At 45.2% G+C, this 25,268-nt stretch overlaps 1 protein-coding gene and 1 pseudogene across 1 annotated transcript in view; one reads left to right on the top strand and one right to left on the bottom strand.

The window, feature by feature from the left end:
- Vipr2 (vasoactive intestinal peptide receptor 2) overlaps positions 1-8,555 on the top strand; it is a 76,987-nt gene extending 68,432 nt beyond the window's left edge. Inside the window, exons 9-13 of the mRNA XM_021179290.2 lie at positions 1,134-1,203; positions 1,609-1,700; positions 5,136-5,265; positions 5,332-5,373; positions 6,518-8,555. Of these exons, the coding sequence (XP_021034949.1) occupies positions 1,134-1,203; positions 1,609-1,700; positions 5,136-5,265; positions 5,332-5,373; positions 6,518-6,691 (508 nt within the window). The 3' untranslated portion in view covers positions 6,692-8,555. The remainder of the gene's footprint in view (positions 1-1,133; positions 1,204-1,608; positions 1,701-5,135; positions 5,266-5,331; positions 5,374-6,517) is intronic.
- A 5,533-nt stretch (positions 8,556-14,088) lies between these two features.
- On the bottom strand, positions 14,089-14,806 carry LOC110307375 (chromatin target of PRMT1 protein-like; annotated as a pseudogene).
- Between the last annotated feature and the right edge of the window lie 10,462 nt (positions 14,807-25,268).

The following is a 25,268-nucleotide window of genomic DNA, read 5'->3' on the forward strand; positions in this document are numbered from 1 at the left end:
AAAACATGTAGATGGTCATGGGCAAGACTCACTACAAGTCTCAGTATTTGGAAGATGGCCCAAATGAGAGGTGAAAGTTAAGCCATGTCTAAGTTTAGCTAAAATCGGGACAAGCCAGGCAGAATGAGTGATACTTTCAATGACCCTTTGGTGTCCCCAAGAGAGCCAAGCAGAAACAAGCAAGTTTGGAGGGGGGGATGCATTGAGATCAGGGTATGTGGCTGCCTGGATAGCCTCTGTGAGCTCCTCCTCTGAGAACTTCTGAGCCCAGAGGTAGTAACAGGCATCCCTAGCCTAGATGTATCTCACAAAAGACCCCAGGGTAACAACTGTCCACTGGAGAGTATATCACTCTGAGTGGTTGGTCTAAGCCAATCCTTCTCTTTAGTCTCTGACTTTACACTGACAACAAAAGTAAAACTCCATCCACCCACCCAGCAGTTGTTCCTCAGCTGGATTCACTGGCCCAGTCACCCTTTGGTAAGCAGGACTGACAACTGAGGTAGTATCAGCTGGAAGGCACACTTTGCTCTGTGGTTTGGAGGTCTCAGAGCAACTCAACTACCCATGTCACATTGCCAAACAGGCTGGGGCCCTAGGCCATGGAACTCTGCCCTTGCTGGAACAGTCAGCACCTACTGTGAGCTGTAGCCTTGCAAAATCACACTTTTTCTGGAGATAAACCCTACTGAAAGTCAAGACCACTTCAATCACTCTCAAGGCACATTTTTAATTCTTTGAGACAGAGATATAAACAATTTGGAGGAATATGTTTTCAGAAGGAAGAAAAGAGCCTTCATGGCATCCAGAGCAAGTGAGAACACATGCCTTAAATTAACTAGCATCACAGTTGTGAGACTTACCAGCCCAGGAGCTGCACTCCGTGCTACCTCACCATTAGCAAACTGTCAGGTTGACTCACCCAGGAGAGCCGCTTCACTCTACATGCAGGGCAGTTAGATCTAGTTGGAGGTGACTGTGCAATCAGAGTCTGATTGGCACATTGAGACCTAGAAAGGGGAAGGTTGGTTCTGCAAGCTTCATCTGAGAATCAACCCTCACCCAAACAGTTCTGCCCAGAGCCTAGTTTATATGTTGAGTCAGAGTGACGCCAGTTTCTTTCTCTCTAACAGTTGCTGGGACACAAACGACCACAGCATCCCCTGGTGGGTCATTCGGATGCCCATTCTAATTTCTATTGTAGTAAGTAGCTGCCTTTGGAGAGGCTATGCTCTGCTTTTCTTTTGTGTACCTGTACCATACAGAGTATAGCCACCCTGCTTCACTGTGTGCAAGTGGCTACCAACTTCCTACAGGGCCTCATCACCTCCAGAGAAACACCCAGGGAAGAGTGGACTCCAAGGCAATAAGACCAGAAGGATTCTAGACTTGGAGGAGATTAAAATAGTCCGCTGCCCATTTCCAACTGCTCAGTTAACCACAACTTTATGCAGTAGTACCCTTAATGCCCACATGAGGTCCTCTTTGGTGCAGTGGGTAGACCTAGTGCCTGGGGTAGATGGTGGCAAAATCCTATAGATGGGTGATCAGGGATAAGATGTAAAGGTGCTCACAGATCACACAGTCCTTTCTTGTCTCTCTGTGCAGGTCAACTTTGCCCTCTTCATCAGCATTGTAAGGATCTTACTTCAGAAGCTAACTTCTCCAGATGTTGGTGGCAATGACCAGTCACAGTACAAGTGAGTATCTGCTTGTCCAGCATGAGAAATGTGCAGCAAAGTTCATGGAGAGTAGAGCCTAATGCCAGTATACAGAAGGTCCTCAAGGAACCTAGGTGGCCCTCTAAGGCTCAATGTGCACTGACACTGGAGTCTGCCAGCCCAGCACTCACAGGGGCCAAGAAATCACACTGATAGGATGATGGTGCTAAAAATAAGAACATTCTCTCATGTTTGCCATCATGCATAGAGCCTTCAAGTGAGAGTATTCCTTGAATGTGTGTCCTTTTTGTGATATCACAGCTTGACACCTATCTCCCTTTAACCACACATTGCTCTTCGTATGTCTGTCCGCCCAACCAGACCTTGGGGCTAGTCCACACAAGCACAGCTGGCCCTTTGTGCCTAGACCTGCTTTTAGCAGTAATCTGACAAGTGGTGTCACTTTGACTGGCACAGGGTCATGAATGTCACCAGCTAATTTGTGATAATCCAAGGAATCAGTAGGTTACCCATAATTCACAAAGGAAAAATATATCCCAGCTCAGGTGGGATGGGAACATGATTTCAGCGATGTTGTATTTGGTACAGCTCAGAGCCTGGGCTCAGTTTGGTGATGCTGTATTTGGTACAGGTCAGGAGCCTGGGTTCAGATGATGCTGTGCTGGCTAAGATCTGCATCACCCTGGGAAGTGATCAGCTCCCAGCCAGTTGGAAGTTAACACCTGCACCCAGGCTGCTTTTCATGGAAAAAAAAAAATATGCAGCGTGATGTGGGTGCTGAGCCAGCAGTATGGCTGAGCAGAGAGGGGTCTTCCCTGTATGCTGTCTCCTCTCCTATAGAATGGAATGGATATTTGCCTGTTGGGTTTGAGAAACAACTGAAAGACACTCAATGCCTGGCACAGAAGAATAGAGAAAGGACTTGGTGGGCATTTAAGTCTTAGTTGTGTCATGCTGTGCACAAAATACAAGAAATAAGTTTCTCTTTGTGGAAGAAACCTGCCAGGCTACACATAACAAGGTATAAGCTGCCACATGGTGCCTGATCAGACATAATGGTTCTCATGCATCCCCTCTGCAGCCCTGGAAAGCAGGGCGGGCATTCTTAGTCGCCTTTCAATTGAATTTGGATTTTCGGCAAATCCTGTTTAGTGTCTGTGCTGACCTTTTCTCTGGGCTCCTGGGGAGTGTTAGTTAAGAAGGTCTTTGGATGGATACTTTTATTTTGGAAACAATTATATAGGGTAATGAAGTCTGTGCTCTTCCAGGGTGATGAGAAGAGCAGAGGGCTATGTTTCACCCCTTGGGTTGTAGCAAAGAAACACTAAAGTCCTTCCTCTCCTACAGGCTTTCCTAGGACAGATGTGTAGATAGGTCATGTAAATGACCTGGCAGCTTCCATATAACCTTAGCTAAAGGAATTGTGCTCAAGAGCCTGCTGACCCACCCTGCTGGGCACAGAGCCTTGAGTGTGTGCATTTGCAAGGAAGCAGCTGCAGTGACATCTGGTTGGTAGAGATACCTACCACTTGCACCATGACAGAAAGTACCAGGCTTCTGTGCAGGTTATCAAATGGGAAAAACCCTGCCCTTAATCCCCAACCCGATAGGACCCAACATGTGGAGGAAGGCACACATCTCTAGAATTTGCATACTCTGTGTCTTAGGGTTAAGACTGTGATGAAACTTCACGACCAAAAAGCAAGTTAGGTAGGAAAGAGTTTATGTTTATGTGACTTACATTTCCACAGCACTATTCCTTACGGCAAGAACTCAGGACAGGAGCTCAAACAGGGCAGGATCCTGGAGGCAGGAGCTGATGCAGAAGCCTTGGAGGGTACTGCTTACTGGCTTGCTCAGCCTGCTTGCTTGCTTGCTTGCTTTTCTTTTCTTTTTTTTTTTAGTTTTTCGAGACAGGGTTTCTCTGTGTAGTGTAGTCCTGGCTCTCCTGGAACTCACTCTGTAGACCAGGCTGACCTCGAACTCAGAAATTTGCCTGCCTCTGCCTCCCAAGTGCTGGGATTAAAGGCGAGTGCCACCATGCCCAGCCCTCAGCCTGCTTTCTTATAGAACCCAAGACCATCAGCCCAGGGGTTGCCTCACTCACTGGGCTGGGTACTTCCTCATTGATCACTAATTAAGAAAATGCCTTACAGCTTGATCTTTTGGAGGCAGTTCCTCAATTGAGGGTCCCTCCTTTCAGATAACTCTAGCTTGTGTGGACTTGGAAAGGAAACCTTTGAAATAAGTGAGAGAAAGTTTTCTCCTGTGTTAGAAGGTATCTTAGTTAGGGTTTTATTGCTGTGAACAGACCCCATGACCAAAGCAACTCTTAAAAAGAGCATTTAATCCCTGCTGGCTTACAGGTTCAGAGGTTCAGTCAATTATCATCAAGGCGGGAACATGGCAGCATCCAGGCAAGCATGATACTGGAGGAACTGAGAGGTCTACAACTTCATCTGGAGAGTGCCAGCAAAATACTGGCTTCCAGACAGCTAGGATGAGGGTCTTAAAGCCCAAATTCACAGTGACACACCTACTCTAAGGGGACCACACCTTCTTATCCTGCCACTCCCTGGGCTGAGCATATACAAACCATCACAGAAGGTAATGAAAGGAAAAAGAGGAACAGGAACCAGGAGGAGCCTCATGCCTCCCCTAGGTGAATCTAGAGGAGATAGGCTGTGTGCTTAGTGATAGTAAGAAGCCAAGAGAGGGCTTCCACATGCCTGTGTACCCTCCAGCTGGCCGCTAAGATGAGCACTCACTCCTTAGCAGTTGGAGGCACCTGGGGATGGTAAACTAGATACCTGGTCCCTAGTGTGGGGCTAATAGGACAGGATAAGGACAGCAGACATCACTAGCAACTGGACAGAAATTCAGATTCTTAGACTGTTGCCCAACTCTTCCTGTTCCATAATTCTGATGAGGCCTGGAATCTGAGCTGCCACAAGGCCTCCACACGGTTTCAACTCAGTAGAAGTCTAGGAAGCTTTGGCTGAGATAACTCAGATTCCAGGAAAAACTGATCCATAATGACTGGTGCCTATATCCGTAATGGAAGAACCCCCTATATGTTTTGGGGATACTGAATGCAACCCCCCCCCCCAGTTCTGAGAATGGAATCCAGGGTCCTGCTTCTTTCCAGTCCCACCAGAACTATCTGTCCAAGAGTAGTGTGGCCCAGCAGTTGGCACTTGTGACAAAGAACAGTAAACTCCCTGTAAGCTGGTGAGCCATACAATATGCCCTGTAGGAATCTCATCTTCACGAGTAAACTTGCATGTCCACATGAGAAAATTCTGCCCAAGCGTGCAAAGAAGAGGGTTCACTGGCACAAAAAAAGAGTAAGCATTTCTATATTCCCTGACTGATTCAGCCTCTCAAATCTCTCATGATCTTGGGTGGGAGAAGTGAGAAGCACAAGGCATCATGTCCTTCTCCTTCTACTAGGAGGCTTGCCAAGTCCACACTGCTGCTAATCCCCCTGTTTGGCGTTCACTACATGGTGTTTGCTGCCTTCCCTATTGGCATCTCATCCACGTACCAGATCCTGTTTGAATTATGTGTTGGTTCCTTCCAGGTAAGTATGGGAGGGGCTGTGGGTGCCGCAAACTGTGGGCAGCTCTGACACTCTGTCTCTTTGCAGGGCCTGGTGGTAGCAGTTCTATACTGCTTCCTGAACAGTGAGGTAAGTCCTTTGTCAGCTGGAATTTGGCACTGACGTTGGGTCAGGAATTGGCCCCATCATCAACCTCTGCCCAACCCCCATGCAACCAAGACCAAACTTGGTTTCCCAAAGCCCCTCTTAGCAATACTTCCAGTCCTTCCAGCAAAATTGAGCCTCTGTCCTCCACCCAACTGCCCCTTCATGATCAGGTATTTATTTAGTTATTTAGTTAGTTACTGTATATGAGTGCTCTATCTGCATGTACACGTGCATGTCAGAAGAGGTCATCAGATCTCAGTATAGATGGTTGTGAGCCACCATGTGGTTGATGGGAATTGAACTCAGGACATCTGGAAGAGCAAACAGTGCTCTTAACCTCTGAGCCATCTCTCCAATCCCTATTGTCAGCATATTACTCTTCAACCCAGAACTGAGTCCAAGAAGGTGTGGTGCTGGTGGGAGAGGCTAGGCCTCGTTGAGAGATACATCACTGTCCCAAGACACACGGGAGCCTAGTTCACTTTATGTAAATACTCCTGCCATAAACTCCAATCCTTAGAATCTACCCGCCCTATGTGTTGCTGGCTCTCTCTGTATGACCTTCACCTGATAGCCAGCCCCTTTTCTAGTCACTAAGGAAGGCTTTTACAGAATCAACATCCCTGCCCCCCCTACCCCCGCCAACACTTTTTTCACTCAGAGTCTTTAAATGGGGAAGGCATTGGTGAAAATCCTAAAGGACCCATGGGGCTGTGCCAAGGCAAGACATATTCCATACTAAATCACTCACCAATATCCATAAGGACATATCTTTTCTGTGTACCACCCCTATGTCCAGCCCCATGCTACATCAGTGTAGCCTCCTGGTGCCTGGCATTCATATGCATCAAAGCCGGACCTATCTCCTCCAACTCTCTGTTCTGCACCCCCCACCCCCGCCCTGCACATTCATCCAACACCTTCCTGAGGCCTGAGGATTACTTCTCTCCTGGAGCCAGGAATGGGCATGGGCCAGACGGCTCATCCTGTGGCTACTAGAGAAAAGCTCTAAAAACCACACCAGCTGTTAGCTATCTAGTGGTTGAATACACGCTACATGCTGCTTTGGAGGATTCATGAGTTCCTGCATTTCAAGCTGACTCTTCACTAACACGCTCATCCCCAGGTACAGTGTGAACTGAAAAGAAGATGGCGAGGCCTGTGCCTGACCCAACCTGGGAGCCGGGACTACCGGCTGCACAGCTGGTCCATGTCCCGGAATGGCTCAGAAAGTGCCCTACAGATACACCGTGGCTCCCGCACCCAGTCCTTCCTGCAGTCAGAGACTTCAGTCATTTAGCTGTGTCCCTTATACAGAGCTGACAGTGCTGCTGGGTTTGACATATGTGTTTGCCGGATTCCTCTGCTGCCCCAGTGTCTGGTGCCTTATTGGTTCAGCCCTGGTCCTTAACTCTGATCCTCATGTGTAACTTGATTGAAACACCAATTATTATTGTCAAACTCTAGCCTTTAAGCCATCTTCTTCATAATATGGCTCAGCCATATTCTACTTTCAAAGAGAGCAAGGAAGCCAGGTGGCCGTGAACATCAAAACTGGATTCTAGCACCTATGAAGAGAACAAGGAGGAAGATTCCAATTCCCCTACTGCCTCCTGTCAGGGGGATCCAGGTCCAGAAACAGCTGAGCATCACCACCCTGTGACACCCAACGCATGCCTATGGATGTCTCTGAAATTCCTCCTCAGTCTATGGCATACCATAGAAAGCAATTGAGAGCAACCTTCTCATCCTAGAAGCTTCCTGGTCCTCCTAGCCTTGAGTTGTGTCCTGTGGAACTACATCTGGACAGCCACACCCTTGCCATTCCCTGGACCAAAGATAAGTCAAGGAGGATATTCATGTTTCATTGGCCAAACCAGGAACTCATATCCTCCTGAGGCACTTAGCATCTGCTGCCTTCTACAAGTGTTGAGCAGCTCTGGATCCCATGTTGTCATGAAGGCCCTTGTGACTTGTCCATTCAGCCAATAGAAAACTGTTGCATTGTTAAAGAAAATCACCATCTTAAAAATTGTTTAAAAAGAGAATAATTTTATCAAAGTATAAAACAGCATCAAGTATTCCTACCCGATATTTGCCAATAACAATCCATATTTTTCCGATGTTTTTGCAACTGTGGGCAAGCAGACCTGAGGAAATGCTTGTCGGGATTGAAAAAGCAGCTGAAGACAGAGAGTGCCTTTCCCTGCAGTGCTCAGAGACCCTGGAAGACTATGTCATGGTCCAGTGCAAGGACTGTAGGTTCTGTACCTAGTGTTCTGGCACAGCCTATGTAACTTCCCCCCAACACACACACACACACACACACACACACACACACCAAGGAAAAGAACTGCAAAATGTGTTTCCTGTGGTTTCTGTGGCATGTAGGCCCCGGCTAGTATGAATACAAATGATCTCAACCATTGTGCCAGAGCCAGAGGTCTTGGCAGGGTCAGGAAATCACAAAAGTAGGGGCCCCACTCCCAGTACGTGGGGGCTTTAGTACAGAAAAGAAGTATCTAGAGACTAGCTAAGGCCCTGTGGCCTGACATGTGGCCTGAATGTCTGTCCCACGGAACTGCCCCTGGACTTTTGCCTCCATCAACGCTTAAAACGCCTCCAGTTTGTCTGCAACTGCATGGGGCAGACACCTCAGATGATTTAGAAAACACACTACCCTTCTGCCTTCCAGGGCTACAAGGCTAGAGAACAAGTCATGAGGAGTAAATGGCTTAGGTCAGGAAAACTGAAAAGAGCTGTTGGCAGTGGCGATAGGTGGATGCTACAAGCCCTGGTGTCAGCCATGGCTCTCTTCATACAGAGCTCACTGCTTAGTCAGCAGTTCTGAGGACACACAGTTCTCCCATATCTGAAAGAGTCCTATCAACAACTGGGTATGACTCTGCCATGACCCTGAAGAGACATATAGAACATGTGAACACAGGCAGTCACTGAGTGCACAGGGAATATTCAGATGTACAGGGACACCATTCCCTCAGCTCAGCATGTGCTAATGCTAAACAGAGCTGGGTCCTTTCCCTGGTAAAGAGATGGGCTGATCATAAAGCGGCCACTGCTGGAACTCACCAATAGCAGAGGTGTAGTAACCATATGGCCAGCATGTGACCTTACATGTTATATGTGGAATATCTACAAACACAGAGTGGAACTGAGCTGTGTATATACTGCAATAAACCTGATTTCATTCTGTGTGACAGTCTGTTATGAATGATGCTGGGGCCCTAGAACACAGCTGCCTGCTGCTATACTCTTGAGTGCCCTGACTCTAGACCATGCTGCCTACAATTACTCATAGAAGAAGTTGTGTCTGAGGTACCCAAGATATATAAGTGGCAGCCTGAGGATGTGTCCAGCATACCTGGCTATTCCTACCCTGCAGCCATAATCTGTTCTCTTAGCTCTACAGAACCTGAGCCTTGTCATCAGAGCGAGCAGATATGTGTGTGTGTGTGTGTGTGTGTGTGTGTGTGTGTGTGTGTGATGTGCACATATCTGTGTGCATATGTGTGCTTAGTGTGCTTAAGTACATGTTGTACTCATGTGTATGTGCTCATTTGTAAATGGTTGTTCATGAGCAAGCTAAAATGTGTGTGTGTGTAGATGTGCACATGCCTGTGCACGTATGTGTGCTTAAGAAACAACATGTTGTACATGTAAGTGCATGTGCTCATTTGTATATGGTTGTTCGTGGATTTTATGTGGAGTTCACATTTGTGTGCATGTGGAGGTGCTCAGATATAAATCTGGTGTGTGTGTGTGTGCTTATTTGTGTGTGCTTGTTGATACTGACCCTTAGCAACTAGACAGATAAAAATCTGTTTCTGCTCCACACACCACACTGCTGCTGGGTAATCAGGAACACTGGACCCTGGTATAAAATTCTCAAGAGCATGAACATAGAAGTCATCCAGACAGCTTCTGGGGAATTTCCTCAGAGAAAGCAGCAGGATGGAAGAGGAGGGCTCTGCCGGGCCCTCTAGGATCACAGTTGTCCTATCTGATTAGGGACGCTTGGAATGAGGTGCTTGAAACAGGACAGCTCTGCAGATAGGCCCAAGGGAGTCAGCCTGCTGGAACAGCTGGGAACTACACTGAGAACCAGCCCCATCTCCATCAGTATGAATACACATGCTTGCTTTTCTTTCTCATCAAATGCCAGACATTTTAAATCGGCTGCTTCAGATTATGGGAACTTTAGGAGATAGGAAACCTCAGACTTTCAGCTAATTGTCATGCAGAAAGCGGAATGCTCTGAGCTCAGCCTCCTGCCCCAGAGATAGTCACTGTGAACTGGATGCGGGTCCCAGGCCTTTTTTGTCACACAGACAATTCCTTCCCTTTCTCCTCTCTTTTAATCGTGGAAATTAGGTCAGGCTGCATACAGGTTTTTAGCCAGCTTTGTTTACGTAAGCCAGAGTGGAGGTCTTCCCCTTATAAACATAGGGAAGGTCTTTTTTTTTTTTTTTTTTTTTTTTTCTTTTTCAGGACAAGGTCCAGGCTCTGTTTCAAGTCCCCATTCTCCCGCTTCAGCCTCCAGAGTATCTGGGATCAGAGGTGTGTCTTCCACTGCCTAACTCAGAGCTATATTTTCAGCAATTGCCCAATAGTGGATCAGTTCCTTAAGTAGAACTGAGAGGGCACTCATCTCTGGGCTAGCCTGAGGACGGAGGCCTGGGGTGGCAGAAGGCTGCCCCTTGCCACACTTTAGAGGTGTAATCCCTTGGTAAGCCCAGTCCTGTTGATTCTTTCTTTTCTTTCCCTGGCTGCTTGGACAATGTTCACGAGGGCATTCATGTCTCTAATCATCTCTACAGCTTTCCTCTAAATCTAGTTTAAAGCAGAACCTGGGCCTGGATGAGTGGGCAGCCTCCCTCTGCTCCCTTGCCATTTACAAATGAACTCCTTTATTCTTGGCAAATGGTAACAAGGGCAGGAGAGGGAACCCAGTGGAAGTCACAGCTCTTCCTTCAGGCTGTCAACATCACTGCCAGCAGGTGCCTCAGCGTGGGCTACAGTGACTTGGCCGTTACAAAGGATTTGGGACATGTTTTATATAGAAAAGTGTTCTTTTTAGATGGAAAGAAAAGGGACCCTCCCTTCCTTTGTGTTCTCTGATGAATTAACAAGGGAAGTGGAGCCAGTGGCCATGTCAGCAGGTGGCCACCTGGCTGATGAAGACAATGCCCCTTCTAGACCTGCAGGAAGGACACTTGGTCCCCAAGGCTGCTTAGGACCTTTTTCAAAAGCTGCTTCTATTGAACAGCTGGAGATAACACTGGAGGGTAATTACAAAGCAGAGACAGACTGCTCTCCTTTTAAAAGTCAGGGTTTTCATATCCTCACGTGTGAAGTTTTATGTAAAAATCTCCAAAAGGCACAGAAATTCAATGCCCTTTCAAAATCCTAGCTATTGTGGTTCAAATAATGTAGTTACAAGCACAAAATGTAAACTGAATTTTTTTTAATCATAAAATAAATGATTACCCTCCTTTCAGATTTAAAGACACAGCACTATAACTCCTCGCTCCCCCCACGTCCTGCTGCTGATGCGCTGGCTTTTACATTGCAATACAGATACTCCTTCCACTTGGGTGATACCAGAGAAAGTATTCTTGAATCTACCAGCACTGAAGGATCATTGAGGTCCAGTGTATGTGAGTTGAGAGATGTGGATTCTGAACTCCAGTACCTGACTCCTGGTGAGGACGGCTCACCTAGTACCTCCAGTTCATTATCTCTGGACCCTCACTTCCTGCACCTGCCTCTTCCCTCTCTCCAGGGCTCTGCTTTGTCAGGGAGATGAGTTGGAAGATTGAAAATCCTCCATGGAGCCGGGGCGTGGTGGCGCATGCCTTTAATCCCAGCACTCGGGAGGCAGAGGCAGGCGGATTTCTGAGTTCGAGGCCAGCCTGGTCTACAAAGTGAGCTCCAGGACAGCCAGAGCTTTAAAGAGAAACCCTGTCTCGAAAAAAACCAAAAAAAAAAAAAAGAAAAAAAAGAAAATCCTCCATGGAGTGAGGGAAAGCAGCAGAAATGGGCAGGGTTGGAGGGCAGCAGGTGAGACTGAGTGGTTAGAGGTGAGGGACCATGTAGGGTTATGCGAAAGATGCAATAGTGAGTGACCCAGAGGGCTAAGTGGGGTTGCCAGCAGAGCCCAGTAACACAGAACCCAAAATCCAGGTAGTCATTGATGTGTTAATTAATATCAAACAATATTAATCTATATATATTTTGAGCGGATAAACCAAACAGCAGACCAGGCCAAGGTGGTTTCACGTGGGAGAGGTTTATTGTGCAGTAGAGGGGCAGCGAAGTGGGTAGAAGGGCAGAGAAGAGGAAAAAGAGAGAAAGAGGGGGGAGAGAAGAAAGAGAAGAGAGAGAGAGAGAGAGAGGAGGGGGTGATCTCCTAATTTATACAGAAAATGAGGTCACACCAGTGAGGGTGGGAACTGAGCCAAGTGGGTTGTGGGATTGAGGGTCTTGGCCTGATCACATAGTTAAACCGGGGCTTGGAGTGTCCTGGTACTAACAGTCATGGGATTAAGGATCTGTCTTAGTTAGGGTTTTACTGCTGTGAAGAGACACCAAGGCAACTCTTATAAGGACAACATTTAATTGGGGCTGGCTTACAGGTTCAGAAGTTCAGTCCATTATCATCAAAGTGGGAACATGGCAGCATTCAGGTAGGCATGCTGCAGGAGGAGCTAAGAGTTCTACATCTTCATCTGAAGGCTGATAGAAGAACACTCACTTCCAGGCAGCTAGAATGAGGGTCTTAAAACCCATGCCCACAGTGACACACTTACTCCAACAAGGTCACACCTACTCCAACAGGGCCACACCTTCTAAAAGTGCCACTCCCTGGTTGCCAAGCATATTCAAACCATGACAGGGCAAAGTGGGGCAAACTCAGTCCCAAAACATAAGCAGGACCGCTACAGAGCAGCACCAAGCACAGAGTGAGGGGTGGCAGGTGCCAAGAGTTCAATCCCAAACCAGCCCTGGCTTCTCAGAGGCCCCATCCAGGTTCAGAATGAGACCCTTGTGGCTGGCAATCCCCAATCTCCCTGGGGTCAGTCACACCTGAATGTGGAAGCAGCTCCATTGCTGGGAGCCACAGCGGTCAGAGCAGCATGTATAGGACAGTACCACAGCTAGGTCAGGTCATTGGAGCCAATGACCTTCATCAGGAATGACAGACTCCACAAGACTCTGGGTCCAGTGAACCAAGCTCTGCTCCTGTGACGGAGGTTCCCTGACCTCCCTGCAGGGTCTCACTCCGATAACCACTGTACAGGGGCCAACGTGACTTATGTTCCAGAGCAGATGAGAGACCTTCACCCAGCATCCTGCAAATGTACCCTACACTCGGTCACCACCAGGACCTGCCTGGTAGCTCCAGAGCCACCGTGTGTGCTAGAATAGACTCCTTGAGAACTTTTTTGCCAAAACCTTGAAAGGGCAGAATGTAAACTCCAAAAAATAAAAGTAAATTAAAGCTAGGTGCTCTGGTAGCCTATAAAAATGACAGTAACCGTAAGTTCAAGCTATGCACAACATGATGAAAAACATTTGGTGGTTTTTTTAATATAGCGAATTATCATAATATAGTATAATATCCTCTGTACCCTGCAACATATTAATTCCCAAGTTTATTCACTCTAGTTTCTTTTTTTTTTCTTTTAATTGGGAGAACAATTTGTTATAATGAACCAGAAATACAAGATTCCACTGAAACTGAGCCACTGACAAAATACGGTTGGACTTAAATCTCAAGAGGGTCAAGTACAACCAGTTAAGTGGATTAGACCAAGATTGGTTCTGGATAAACATAGGTAACTGCATTTCCACATTAACAGCACATGACCTCTTCCCAGCAGTTTGTAACCAGTCTCCCATCCTGTCTCTTCTGCCAGTCTGCCACACCAAATGACTGCTCCTTCTATTCTAGAGGGCACAAGCCTTTGGACATGACACAAAGCCAAGAGGAAAGCTGAAAAATCTTATTTTAACGTATAATTTGTACATACCATATTCTGTATGTGAGCTACCATTTATGTGGTGTCCATAGGCAGCACTAACTTTGAGCAAATCAAAGTTGCTACCATGTGTAACCATTCAATGGCCCATTCACTATATTAAAACCACCAAATGTTTTTCATCATGCTGTGCATAGCTTGAACTTACGGTTACTACCTTCACCATCCACATAGCAAACACACCTCTGGCTCTAGCTATTATTAACAAGTAGCTTTTAAGAAAGATGTAGAACTCTATCCCAGAGACCACCCACTAGTGAGAAAACTGGGTCCTTCTGGGATCATAAAATTATACAAAGGAATTATTTTTTAAAATGTCAGAGTATATAACGTCAGTATATAATGTCAGAGGATAGAAACTTGTTCTGTTCACAAGCCAATGCATTCCCATTCAAACAGAAGTCTGGGTAAACAACAAAACAAACTCCCAATTCAGGAGAAAGTGGGGTTTCATATAACACTATCAAAAAGTAGATGGAACTGACTAAATGCACCAGTTGGTTGGAGGTAAGTCCACAGCCTACTGTGACAGGTCCTTACTGCGTCAATCGGTGTCTTCTCTTGTTTTCTCAAGGCTGTTTTATAGAAGTGGTGACTTTAACTAGAGTCTATCAGGCAGCCAGGTGATCAGGCGTCAGTCACTGGTTTCAGTCTCTGTCTATGCCATGTAGACATCCGATTCAGCATCCAGGTGTGCTTCAGATTTCTACATATATGCATCCAATTGGTTGTCCCGCTGTTTCTTGTCATACAGGGCGAGTAAGGGCTCCTCTCCTCCTCTATGACCTCAGGCTCTACCTCCAAAGCCCCCTCTTCTCTAACCTATCACACCCAGAGCTCTTCCACCAATTCTGATATGACCCATACCTCCAAGCCCTAGGTTCCCTCTCCCAGGACCTACACAACCTTGAACACTGTCTTAACTTGAACCTGGTCTTAAGCCCATTCAGAGAGCTACAGCTCCTCCACTCTTGAAGTGGCAGCCAGCTCTAAGGAGTGTTTAGGCCTCTGCCTCCAATTGCTCCCCTGGCCAGGGCACCTATGGGTTGACCTAAATGTGCCTGGATGTTTCTCTTGCCCAGGATTTAAGCTCTTCTTTCTGCTTAAGTTTTAATGCTGCCTGCACAGAGGGTCTATTCTCCAACTTCTGGGCCAATCTTGTGTTTCTGGCACTGGCTAGCTGCTGCTGCTGCGTCAAAACCCATTTATTACTGGCATTGGCTGTTGCTGCTACATCAAAGCTCGTTGTTTATTACTGGCATTGGCTGTATGTCCTTCAGCATTTCAGTAAAGCACTCATTTAGAGGCGTTTTGGTGGTGCTTTTTAGCACAACTTTCACCGCTGTCTATGCAGCCACTTTCAAATCCAGGGATCAAAGCAGCTTCCAGCAATCTTGGGGCTTCTTCCGCCTACCAATTCAGCTGTGATCAGGATAGCACTAGCCAAACCTAGGCTGACAGACTATTGCTCAGATTAACTAGCTATGTGGTTGGGTTTGATGCTTAAAGATTGGATGCAAAGGTTTCCTCATTGTGGATTGGGTACCTAGCTGGTGATTCTACCGCTTGTCAGGCCTGCCCTTCCTGACTTTTGCCTGTGCCACCTCAGCTGGCTCCACCAAAACAACAACAAAAATAGTTATAAAATAAAAATAAATGAATAAATAAATAATCTATTTACTCTAATTTCTAAAAATAAAACTTTGAAGTGTACATTGCACTTAACCCAGTAATTTTATTTCTGGAACTCTTTCCTAATTTAATACTCCAAGTTAAACATAGTCATAGCAATGATATTTTTTTTAAAAAACTAAGAACAACCTAATGTTCCATCATTAAAGAATGGATAAATAGTTATTAATATTGAATAAAGACTCTGGCTTTGCAGCCCACTTGGAGAAGGTGATTCCAAGGACTACGTTCTCAGTACCATGGGAAGCACCGTCCATACACAAAAGCACCTGCTCGCTTGCTATACTGTGTCACCTGCGAGCATCCAGTAGCATGGAAACTGCTTGCCCAGCCTGAAGCCTGAGACTTCCACCACTGCATTCTTCATAGTAATTAACTCTGTCAAGCAAACCATGAGTAATGCAGCACAAATTACATGATCTAGTTACTCACCTAGCAATGATATTATGTAACACAATGAAGGACAGCCACTTTGGATCAGATAAACTGCAGAAGGGGAGAGCATGGCTTATTCCACACGCAGCATTGTAATCTTTGTACAAGTAGACCATACCGCTAACCAGCATGGTGTCTCTTTGCAGTACAGACACCATCCTGCCATTGGCATCTTTCCCTTTTCAGAGAGATAAAGAGGCAGTTCCCCAAGGAACATAATGCTAAGTGTGTGTGCACAGAACTTCAGTACACATGATTGGAATTAAGGTCTGTCTTACCACTCACTTTCTTCATTGTAACACATGGACTTCCTATAAGCATCAAGGACGCTACACAATCAGGGAACAATGGTTAGGAAGAGGTGTGCTCTTTATCTACCTCTGAAAATAAATATCTACACTTTTTAGGTCTTTCTAAACCTGCATTTAAACTAAGACCCAACAGTTGCTTTGGCCATCTTGTGTACCAAGAACTTGTGCAATGAGTCCTTGCCCCTGGATTCAGAACGGATTCAGAATGAGGCTGTGTTTAGAGAGATCTTACAGAAGTCACTGAGTCACAATGAGCTCATTAGGGTCCAGCATCATTGCTTTGCATATGGACACTGGTTTTCCCTGCACCAAGCTGAAGAGGCTATTCTTTCTCATTGGATGGTCTTGGATGTCTGAGGAGCACCTGAACACTGACCATGTATGTGGGTCTGGCCCTGGTCCTTGTGTCTATCCGTATGTCAGAATTTCACTGTTGATGACTGATTCCTGTGATAGGTTTGAAGTTCAGCTTCCTTCTTTCTCAGTTGCTCTGCCTCATTAGGGTCCCTTAGTGTTCCACAGGAATTTTTAGAATGAATTTGAAAGTCAGGTATTAAGATCTTCAGTCAGTATTGCCTGTGTCTTCCATTCTGTGAAGATCCTCTCTCCTTACTTTATGGTATCCTACTGTGTCATAAATTTTTATCTTTTATATACTGAGACTTTAATGAATTGATATTTTGTTTCTGTATATTTTTCTGAATTAAAGTCAACCATGTCTCATTCACATATTGTCCTAGGCTTCTTATTTGTATACTGCATCTTTTGTATCCTTTTTCTCTTGGTCCCATATGTGTCTTAATACCTAAAGCAAGTATCCTATAAATAGGCCTTAGTTGGAGCATTGGCTTTTCAAAAAAAAAATCTATTATATAAACCTCTAACTTTGATCAGAGAAGAGATTAAAATCCTTGTATTTAAAATAATTACTTAGTTTAAAAAATAATTTGCTTTTTCAGATAAAATTTTTAACGAATCAGTAGGTTAGTTTCTCTGTTCATAGGCACATTTTTAGATTGCATCTAATATGAAACTATGCTAATTTTTAGAAATTACACCTAAAAGAATGACACTAGAACATTCACATAATTTAAGAATTTCATCATTGTAACAGATTAAACTAAAATCTTAAAACATTTCATCTGACAAAGAAGGGGGTTTTGTGTCTGTTAACAAAGGTCATATTTATAAAATACTTAGTAAATGCAAAAAGAAAATATCAAACAAGAATGGCAGTAGTAGATTCTTTTTTAAGATCCATGGCCTCACTAGGCCTGGGAAGTCAGTTGGGTCTGTAGTTACCAGGGACTGCTTCCTCTTGAGTAGCCCTCAAATCCACCAACAACCTGCTGGTCATTTTTGTGGATTTTAGATGTCATAGTTGGGCAGGACTATTAATTGCTTCTCTCCCTTGACAGATTTCATAGCATTTTCTGGTACCATGAAAGCTAGACCACAGAAGGAAAGCTTTCAGGCTAAGTCCAGCTGGAATAATTGAAATCCTGTATGCTAAAGTATGCAGTGTCTTCAGCATTAGATGTTTACCTATGCAAGGCAACCCAGGGCTAGGACCATAGTCTATATTGTCTGTGGAGTCACTCTGACCACCCTGACCAACCATTCTCGAACATGGTACTGGGGCACTGGGGTACTGGGGACAAGAATATGGTGTGAGCATCCTCTCATCTCTTCTCTTCAAGGGCCTTGGGCTCTGTGGAATCCCATAGCCAAACAGAGCAAGTGTGCCAGCTCAACCTTCTGTTCCTCTTCTCAAAAAGCTGTAATGTCACCCTTAGGACTTTATCTAGTTCAGTCACCTTCCAGAAGCCCTCCCTCCAAACCTCATCATGACTTTGCGGAATACGTTTCTAAAACATGAACTTTGGGGGGACATATTAAAAGTGCAGCACCAAGAAAGCCCATGGAGAAGCTGTCTATCCTGATCAAGTATCTGGGGAGGTAACCTCAGGGCTCACCTTACTGTTTTTCAGGCATCTTTGGGTCATTTGTTTCTATAAGCAGCACCCTCAAGGAGAATCTGTGATCATATGAAACCACAGAAGCACTGGCGCTTTCCAACCTTCTTGCTTTAGCCTATTGGGAATCCTGTGCTCAGGTGTCCCTGCCCTGTGCAGAGTCCTCCTGGGCAAGTAAGGCCTTGACTGAAGCATCCAGGACTGTTTTAGAGGATGACGTGGTAAGAAAGCAGGCAAGGGATTGACCCAGCCATGCTACCTATAAGAGATACACAGGAGGTATTGGGACTGCGACCAGCAGATGCTGTGAGAGACAGAAACAAAGCAAGAGATTCCTATGTTCTACTGTGCCTGGGGAATATGGCACCTCTGAGACAGGACACTTGCTCCCAGACACATGCTTCAGATGTCACAGCACATAGCAGAACAAACCATGTCTCCAGGGGTCAGCAGACTTGTGTGAATAGGCAGATATTAACTATTTTAGGTTTATAACAGTCATAGGCCTTGGGATGGTGTGGCTGGGCTGGTCCTGTCTGCTAACCCCTCATTACAAAGTGATGTCTGAAAGGAGGTGTGTACTGGCTGGTTTTGTGTGTCAACTTGACACAAGCTGGAGTTATCACATAGAAGGAGCCTCCCTTGAGGAAATGCCTCCATGAGATCCAGCTGTAAGACATTTTCTCAATTAATGATCAAGGGTGGGAGGGTGGGAGGGCCTCTTGTGGGTGGTGCCATCCCTGGGCTGGTAGTCTTGGGTTCTATAAGAAAGCAAGCTGAACAAGCCAGAGGAAGCAAGCCAGTAAGTAACATCCCTCCATGGCCTCTGCATTAGCTCCTGCTTCCTGACCTGCTTGAGTTCCAGTCCTGACTTCTTTTGGTGATGAACAGTATAGAAGTGTAAGCTAAATAAACCCTTTCCTCCCCAACGTGCTTCTTGGTCCTGATGTTTGTGCAGGAATAGAAACCCTGACTAAGACAGAGGTGTTATCATGTTTTGTGAATGAGCCTCATCATAAGCAGAGTTGCTTTGAAGTAACTGAACTTTTTCTTTCTCTCCCTTTCTATCCCCCTTTCTCCTCCCTTGTCATTCTTCTTCATTTGTTGCCTGGCTTACACTCTATCAACTCAGACTTGGGAGAAACTCATCCATTAATCAGTCATGTAAAGGAATCCATACACATTACCTAGCTTTATACTCCACCAACCTGTGGAATGTGTGCCCTGTGGGACATTTTTCAGAGCCTCTTGTGGGCACAGGATTTCTGATGTATGGGGTCTTAGTCCTGAAAGGATGTCTTACTTCAATTCTCTTTTCTAGAACAATCTGAAGGGTGCCACATTCTGAAAATAGGCATGTGTTGTTGGAAGGGCCACATAGAAGGAACATTCCAAGGAGGGGGAACTGCAAAGCCCTTGACTCCGTGCGCCTGGCCAGCGTAGTTACATGCTGTTACATGTTCATTATAATTCTCCCAGTGACACTTGGGTTAGACCTGAATGTCGTTTCTTTAACTCTCACTGCTCATCCCACTGGCCTTTGCTGTGCTTCTCTGTGCCTCCTCAGAGATAATTGGAACTGTCCCATCCCCCTAACGATGCTGGATGGATGGCTCCAACAGCTCACTGCTCTCACCTTGACACAAAGTCCTAGCTCCTGCATCTGTAAGACAAGTTGGAATTTATATATTTCCAGTGAAGATTAATAATTCATTAGATGCTGAAGTAGAAAAACAAAGTACCGATTAATCAAGGCTCTGCTGAGGCCCGCTTTGCAGCCACCAGTCTGTGGGGATTGGCAGTGCTTTTGCACTGGAAGTAGGTCAGGACCACAGAAAAACAGCTCTCGTGCACTAGCATCTGTTCGCGCTAATCACTGTACACAGCTTTGGGTCTTACTATAGTTGTTATTAGTTATCCCAGCTGGGATTTATGTCTCAGGAGTAAAGAGCCAAGAATGGGAGGAGTTACCCTCGAAAGATCCAGGTCATGTGGTGCAGGGCAGGGGATATGGCTGACTCAGTCTCTTTGCCCATAGAGCCTCAGGGTACCAGATCTTAGCACTCTAAGGAGGGAGACTCAGAGGATACATGTCTTAGAAGTCTCTCTAGGGCTTGGTGCCCAGCAAATATATGCTGTTTGTGACTTCCCTAATACCAGTTACAGCCCAACACAAAGGACCTGTCCAAGGGAAACTCATGGCTCAGACCTGATCTATTTACAGGTTGAGTTTGGGTGAAGCCAAGAATAATTCTGAGGAGAGGCAAATTCTGAGATATACTCCAGAAAAGAGTGAAGCCATGCAGGACCTGCCCAGAACTTGTAAGGCAAGGCTCTCTCACCCACCCAGTCGTGACTTGCAACAGGCACCACTGAATGTGCACCCATTTTCTCCAAACATAGATTTCGTTTAAGTAGACCACTCGATGAAGGTGGAAACTATGAGGGCTACCTGTGTCTGCCATAGTGTGAGTTCTGGGAGAACCAGACTATGGTTCTCCTGGTTTTAAGAGTACCTGGAAGATGGTAAACATCTCCCTGCACCACCACCACCACCACCACCCATCCTGGTAATTGTTTGACTATTTATTTAAGGATCTAAAGCACAAGAGAAAAGAGGCATGTGAATATTTGAGTAAAAGTAACAACCTGCTGTGGCCTGTTTTGAAAGAAAGTGTTAGGTATGGAGGAAAAGAATGGGAGCCTCCCCATTCATCTGTTGGGCTAGGCATCAACTCAATTCCCCTGGCTCCAGCTCAAAAAAGATTCTTCTTTACCCTGGTAAGACGGTACTTGCAGGTGACATTTTCTATAACACTAAGGAGTGTAAGCCACTGGATTTGTCTTCTGTGCCCTGTCTTCAGAACAGACCCACAAGTGCAATCCAGAAAACTAGGCCTAAAGGAGACCCCTGGTTCCCAGAACCAATCCACTAGATCAAGAAGATCCTTGCCCCATTGGGTCTGCAGACAAGTAGAAATCAAGAAACCCTTGATACGCCTTCTCCCTCTGGCCCTGTAGAAACTACACTAGGCATCTTATTTAGCTCAGCTTGCAGTCTCCTAAGAGACTGGCTGGTAAAGAGAAGTCAAAAAGGCATAGGAAGGTTAATCTGGCTCTAGCTAGCAGTCTTGCAGAACCACAGGTCACTGTGTTATAGCCAACAGGATCAGCTACCAGGTCCAAACTCACCATTCACATAGAACACTGCGCATTCACTAAGCAGAACGTTAATGTAATATTTCACAGGACCTGTAGAGAATGTCCTTCTAATTCATTATCTAAACTCCACCTTTTTCTCTAGCCTAGCTTTTCATTTTTAATCGCTAGGCTCACAGCCCAGTACAGTTTGTCAGCTTACTCTGATCGATCAGCAGCCATACTGAGAAACTCAAAATCCTAGGAGCTGAGAATACAAAGGAATTGTATCCTCTTGACCTTGACCTTTAGATTCTCAAAAGGCTCTTGACCTTATAAAGACAGTTCCTGGGGCACATCTACTCAACCCTCAGCGTCATCAGCATCAAAAAGCTCAGTTGCCACACATGAGCCATAGCTGAGGTTTAGCGTCTTGAAAGTTCACCTAGAACACAGAGACTGCCCAGGGACATACACTATCACTATGAATGAATGAATGTTCACCTAGAACACAGAGACTGCCCAGGGACATACACTATCACTATGAATGAATGAATGTTCACCTAGAACACAGAGACTGCCCAGGGACATCACTATCACTATGAGTGAATGTTTTGGAAACCATGCAATAGAGGAGTAATGGGAGCTCATGGGAAAGGGGGGTCTCAATCTATCCTAGCAAAGTCCACTCTTTTCATCACATGGCCTTTGTCTTGGCCTTTGAAGCACATGTTTTCTACTCTGTTCAAATATTATTTCAGTACATTGCCAGAGTTTTGTGGTGTGTGTGGATTTTTGGATTAGTGTGTCCTATTTTGAGGACTGTAAATCACTTTTAAACACACATAAGCTGTTTATAAAATAATTTACTAAAGTGGGACTCAGCCTGCATTAACAGCTGAAAAATCACTCCACAGAGACAGCTCCATGAAGCTGATGCCAGAGGACGAGCTAATGAGAAGTGTGGCCCCTCCCACAACTGCCTCCCTGGAGTGTACAGCTTTTGCATGCCAAGATGACGACGAGGCCGGCTTACTCCCATAGCCCAAGTTATCTAAGGTACATCTCAGAAAACGAGGCCAGCTTACTCCCATAGCCCAAGTTATCTAAGATGTATCTCAGAAGACCTCCAGACTGGGGCCATGTCAGAAGTTGACAAGGTTGGCACAATGCTGAGCAGCAAGCAACCTAGCCCCAAACACAGATTTCAGATCCCCCAAAAGCAGCTGCTCCATGTCCACGGGCCTCAAAAAATGTATGGAGATCTCTGAATTTTGACTGTGTAAAGTAGGGCAAAGCAACACAATGTGTATAATCCTTCAGCATCAGCTACAGAATTCAAGCCACCAAACATACATGACCCTTCCTAATTATTTACCCGCCATGTACAAAATAATTTCATATTAATTGATTTTCATAATCCACTGTGGATCAGTCAGCTACACAGATAGATTCAGGATTGACCACAGATTAGCTAACTGGCTTCTGCAGTTGCCATCCTTAGACTGTCCAGCAGGCCAGGCCAGTAGATGGTGTTTATGTTCCAGACTGCAACAATCTCTTCTTCATGGAAATCTGTGTGTTCTTTTAGGCTCTCTGCATGGGTTGTTTGCTGAGACTGTCTAAGTTTACTAAAGTTAGCCTGTTGGAAAGCATATCAAATCCACAAATGCCTTCATAGCAGCATCTGAATGGGGCTTTGAGAGGCCTAACTATATACTGGCCATGTGACTCCAGAGCAAACCAACACTCACTGTGACACATGCAGACCCAAAATTAACTTCATTCTGCATAAGTCATGGTTTGGAGCCCAAAAGAGCTCAAGGGCCCGTTTCTGACTACTATTTCCTACAAGAGCAAAGTCTGTGGGAAAATATGAATCTGTTCAGACTTCAGTAAGGCATCCTCTTTTTTTTTTTTTTTTTTTGGTTTTTCGAGACAGGGTTTCTCTGTGTAGCCCTGGCTGTCCTGGAACTCACTCTGTAGACCAGGCTGGCCTCGAACTCAGAAATCTGCCTGCCTCTGCCTCCGGAGTACTGGGATTAAAGGCATGTGACACCACCGCCCAGCCCTCAGCAAGGCATCCTTAATCTCAGTGAAGATCTGAGCTATTTGCCTTTAGCATATGAGCTTCAGTCTTGATCATCCAGACACTCCCATTTCGATCTCCTTAGTTTATGCTTCTCACTACAAATCAGAATGCAGCTTGAAAAGACTAAGACCAAGAGAAAAACGTGAGGAATCCATCAAACCTGGCAAGCATGGCATTGCTACCCAATTTCTTCTTTAATGAAAAGACCACTTAGGTCGCAGCAAGATGTAATGGACATAGTAGAAAGGTACGCACCCCAGTCCTGCCCTATAATCATGACTGTCTATTGGCTAAATGTGACCACTTCCCTGTGGTTTTTCTGCACAGTTTTCTATTTTAATTTTTTGAGATTATAATATAATTACATTATTTCTCCTTCCCTTTCTACCCTCCCATTTCCTTTAAAATTCATGGATTTTTTTCACTAATAGTTGTTAAATGTATGAGTATGTATACTAGTATCTAAATATAACCTGCTCAGTCTGTATAATGTTACACATACACATATATGTTATATATATATATATATATATATATATATATAACCATACAGTGTGTTCTTCCCTAGGAAAACTGTTTCTCCTGCTTCCAGCATTCACTAGTTGCCTGCAATGCTTTGAGTAAGGGTTCAGGCCTTAGGAGATTTCCCCCATCCACCTTAGCATAACCTCTTATTACCAACCTTGTTCACCTCATGTTAAGGCAATCATGTTGGAAAGACTATAAATGGATGGAGCCTCTGATACTTCTAGAGAACACAATCTCACAGCAAACTTCCTGTTTCTCTGATTCTTATAATCTTTCTTCTTGCTCTTCCACAATGCTCTCTGGCTCAAGAGTTGTATTGTGCATGTATCTTTTTTGACTAAGCTCCACAATTCTTCATTTTGATTGGCTATGGCTTTGTATATGTCTCTATCTGTTTCAAAGAGAAGTTTCTTGTTGAGTGGTAAAGACTACACTTATCTATCAGTATAAGAAGTATTTAGGATGTAAATAGGGATCATGCTAGTTGAATAGTGTCCACAGTCGGTTCTCCTTCAAGATCTCTAACTTCACTAGCCCTGGGTAGTTGGCCAGGTTTCCTGTCCCAAGCATGATTTCCCTCCTATTGTGTGAGTCTTTAGCCTAATTAGAGAGGTGTTGGTTACCAACAAAATATGTGTGCCATTGCTTTACCCTTAGGGCTACCAGGCCATGCTGGTCATTGCTGTGGTTCAACAAAGTGTTGCTTGCTTCCCTGCTTTGGAACAAGCCTCTTCCAGTCCATCAAGGCTAATCCTCAGGGAGGAAGTTTTCAGGTCAGTTTTAGCTCAGGGGCCTGTGAACAATGTACCTGAAGTGTGCATGATGTTCTTCTGCAAGAGAGACTTACCTTCCATCTCTGGAAGATAACCTAGGGCAATAGCAGTTCCCTAGAACATTTGGGAGTCTCTTGGTCAGCCCTGACCTACAACTCCAAAGAAGGATTCTTACGCCTGGTATTGGGGATTTTGTTAAATGGTCTATGGCTCTTGAAGGGAGCATGCTCATACAGAACATGAAATGTGTCCCTTGTTAAAACACCTACCAATGGGAAGGATCACACACAGAAAAGACTCTCTTGGGTGACCCAGCCCCACAGAACAGGCCTTTGTCATTGCCTACAATAACCCTCAAGCACCATTGTGTAGAGACATTAACCTTTCCATTCCACCCTATCAGAGCACCACTTCAGATGTCTTGTGGGCCCTTGTCTTTCTCCCAGGAGCACCTGTGTCCCCAGTTTGCTGTGGCATTCACTCAGAACACCACCCTGTCTTTGTCCAGAAATATAATGTGTGCCATTATTCCACAACCCCATGCTTTTCTCTCTTTGATTTATAGTCTTGTTCTCTTGTGTATCGTTCCTTAGGAACTATCCTCTTTGTTTTGCTGAGACAAGTCTGTCAATTGACCTGGAGCTCACCAATTTAGCTAGGCAAGGTAGCTGGCTGGCCAGGAAATAGCAGGATTATAAACTTGTACCATCACACCTGGCTTTCATACACAGGTTCTGGGAATCTGACTCAGGTTCTCACAGCTGCATGGCAAACACTTTACCAATTGAGCCATCTTCCTGAGTCCTGAAAAACCTTTAATCTACAGTTGCACTTGATAACCTATAATATGGCTTGTTTCCCTATACCTC

The sequence above is a fragment of the Mus caroli genome, unplaced genomic scaffold, assembly GCF_978045245.1.
Source record: "Mus caroli unplaced genomic scaffold, Mus_caroli_1 scaffold_14, whole genome shotgun sequence".
In the NCBI taxonomy this organism is placed as follows: domain Eukaryota; kingdom Metazoa; phylum Chordata; class Mammalia; order Rodentia; family Muridae; genus Mus; species Mus caroli.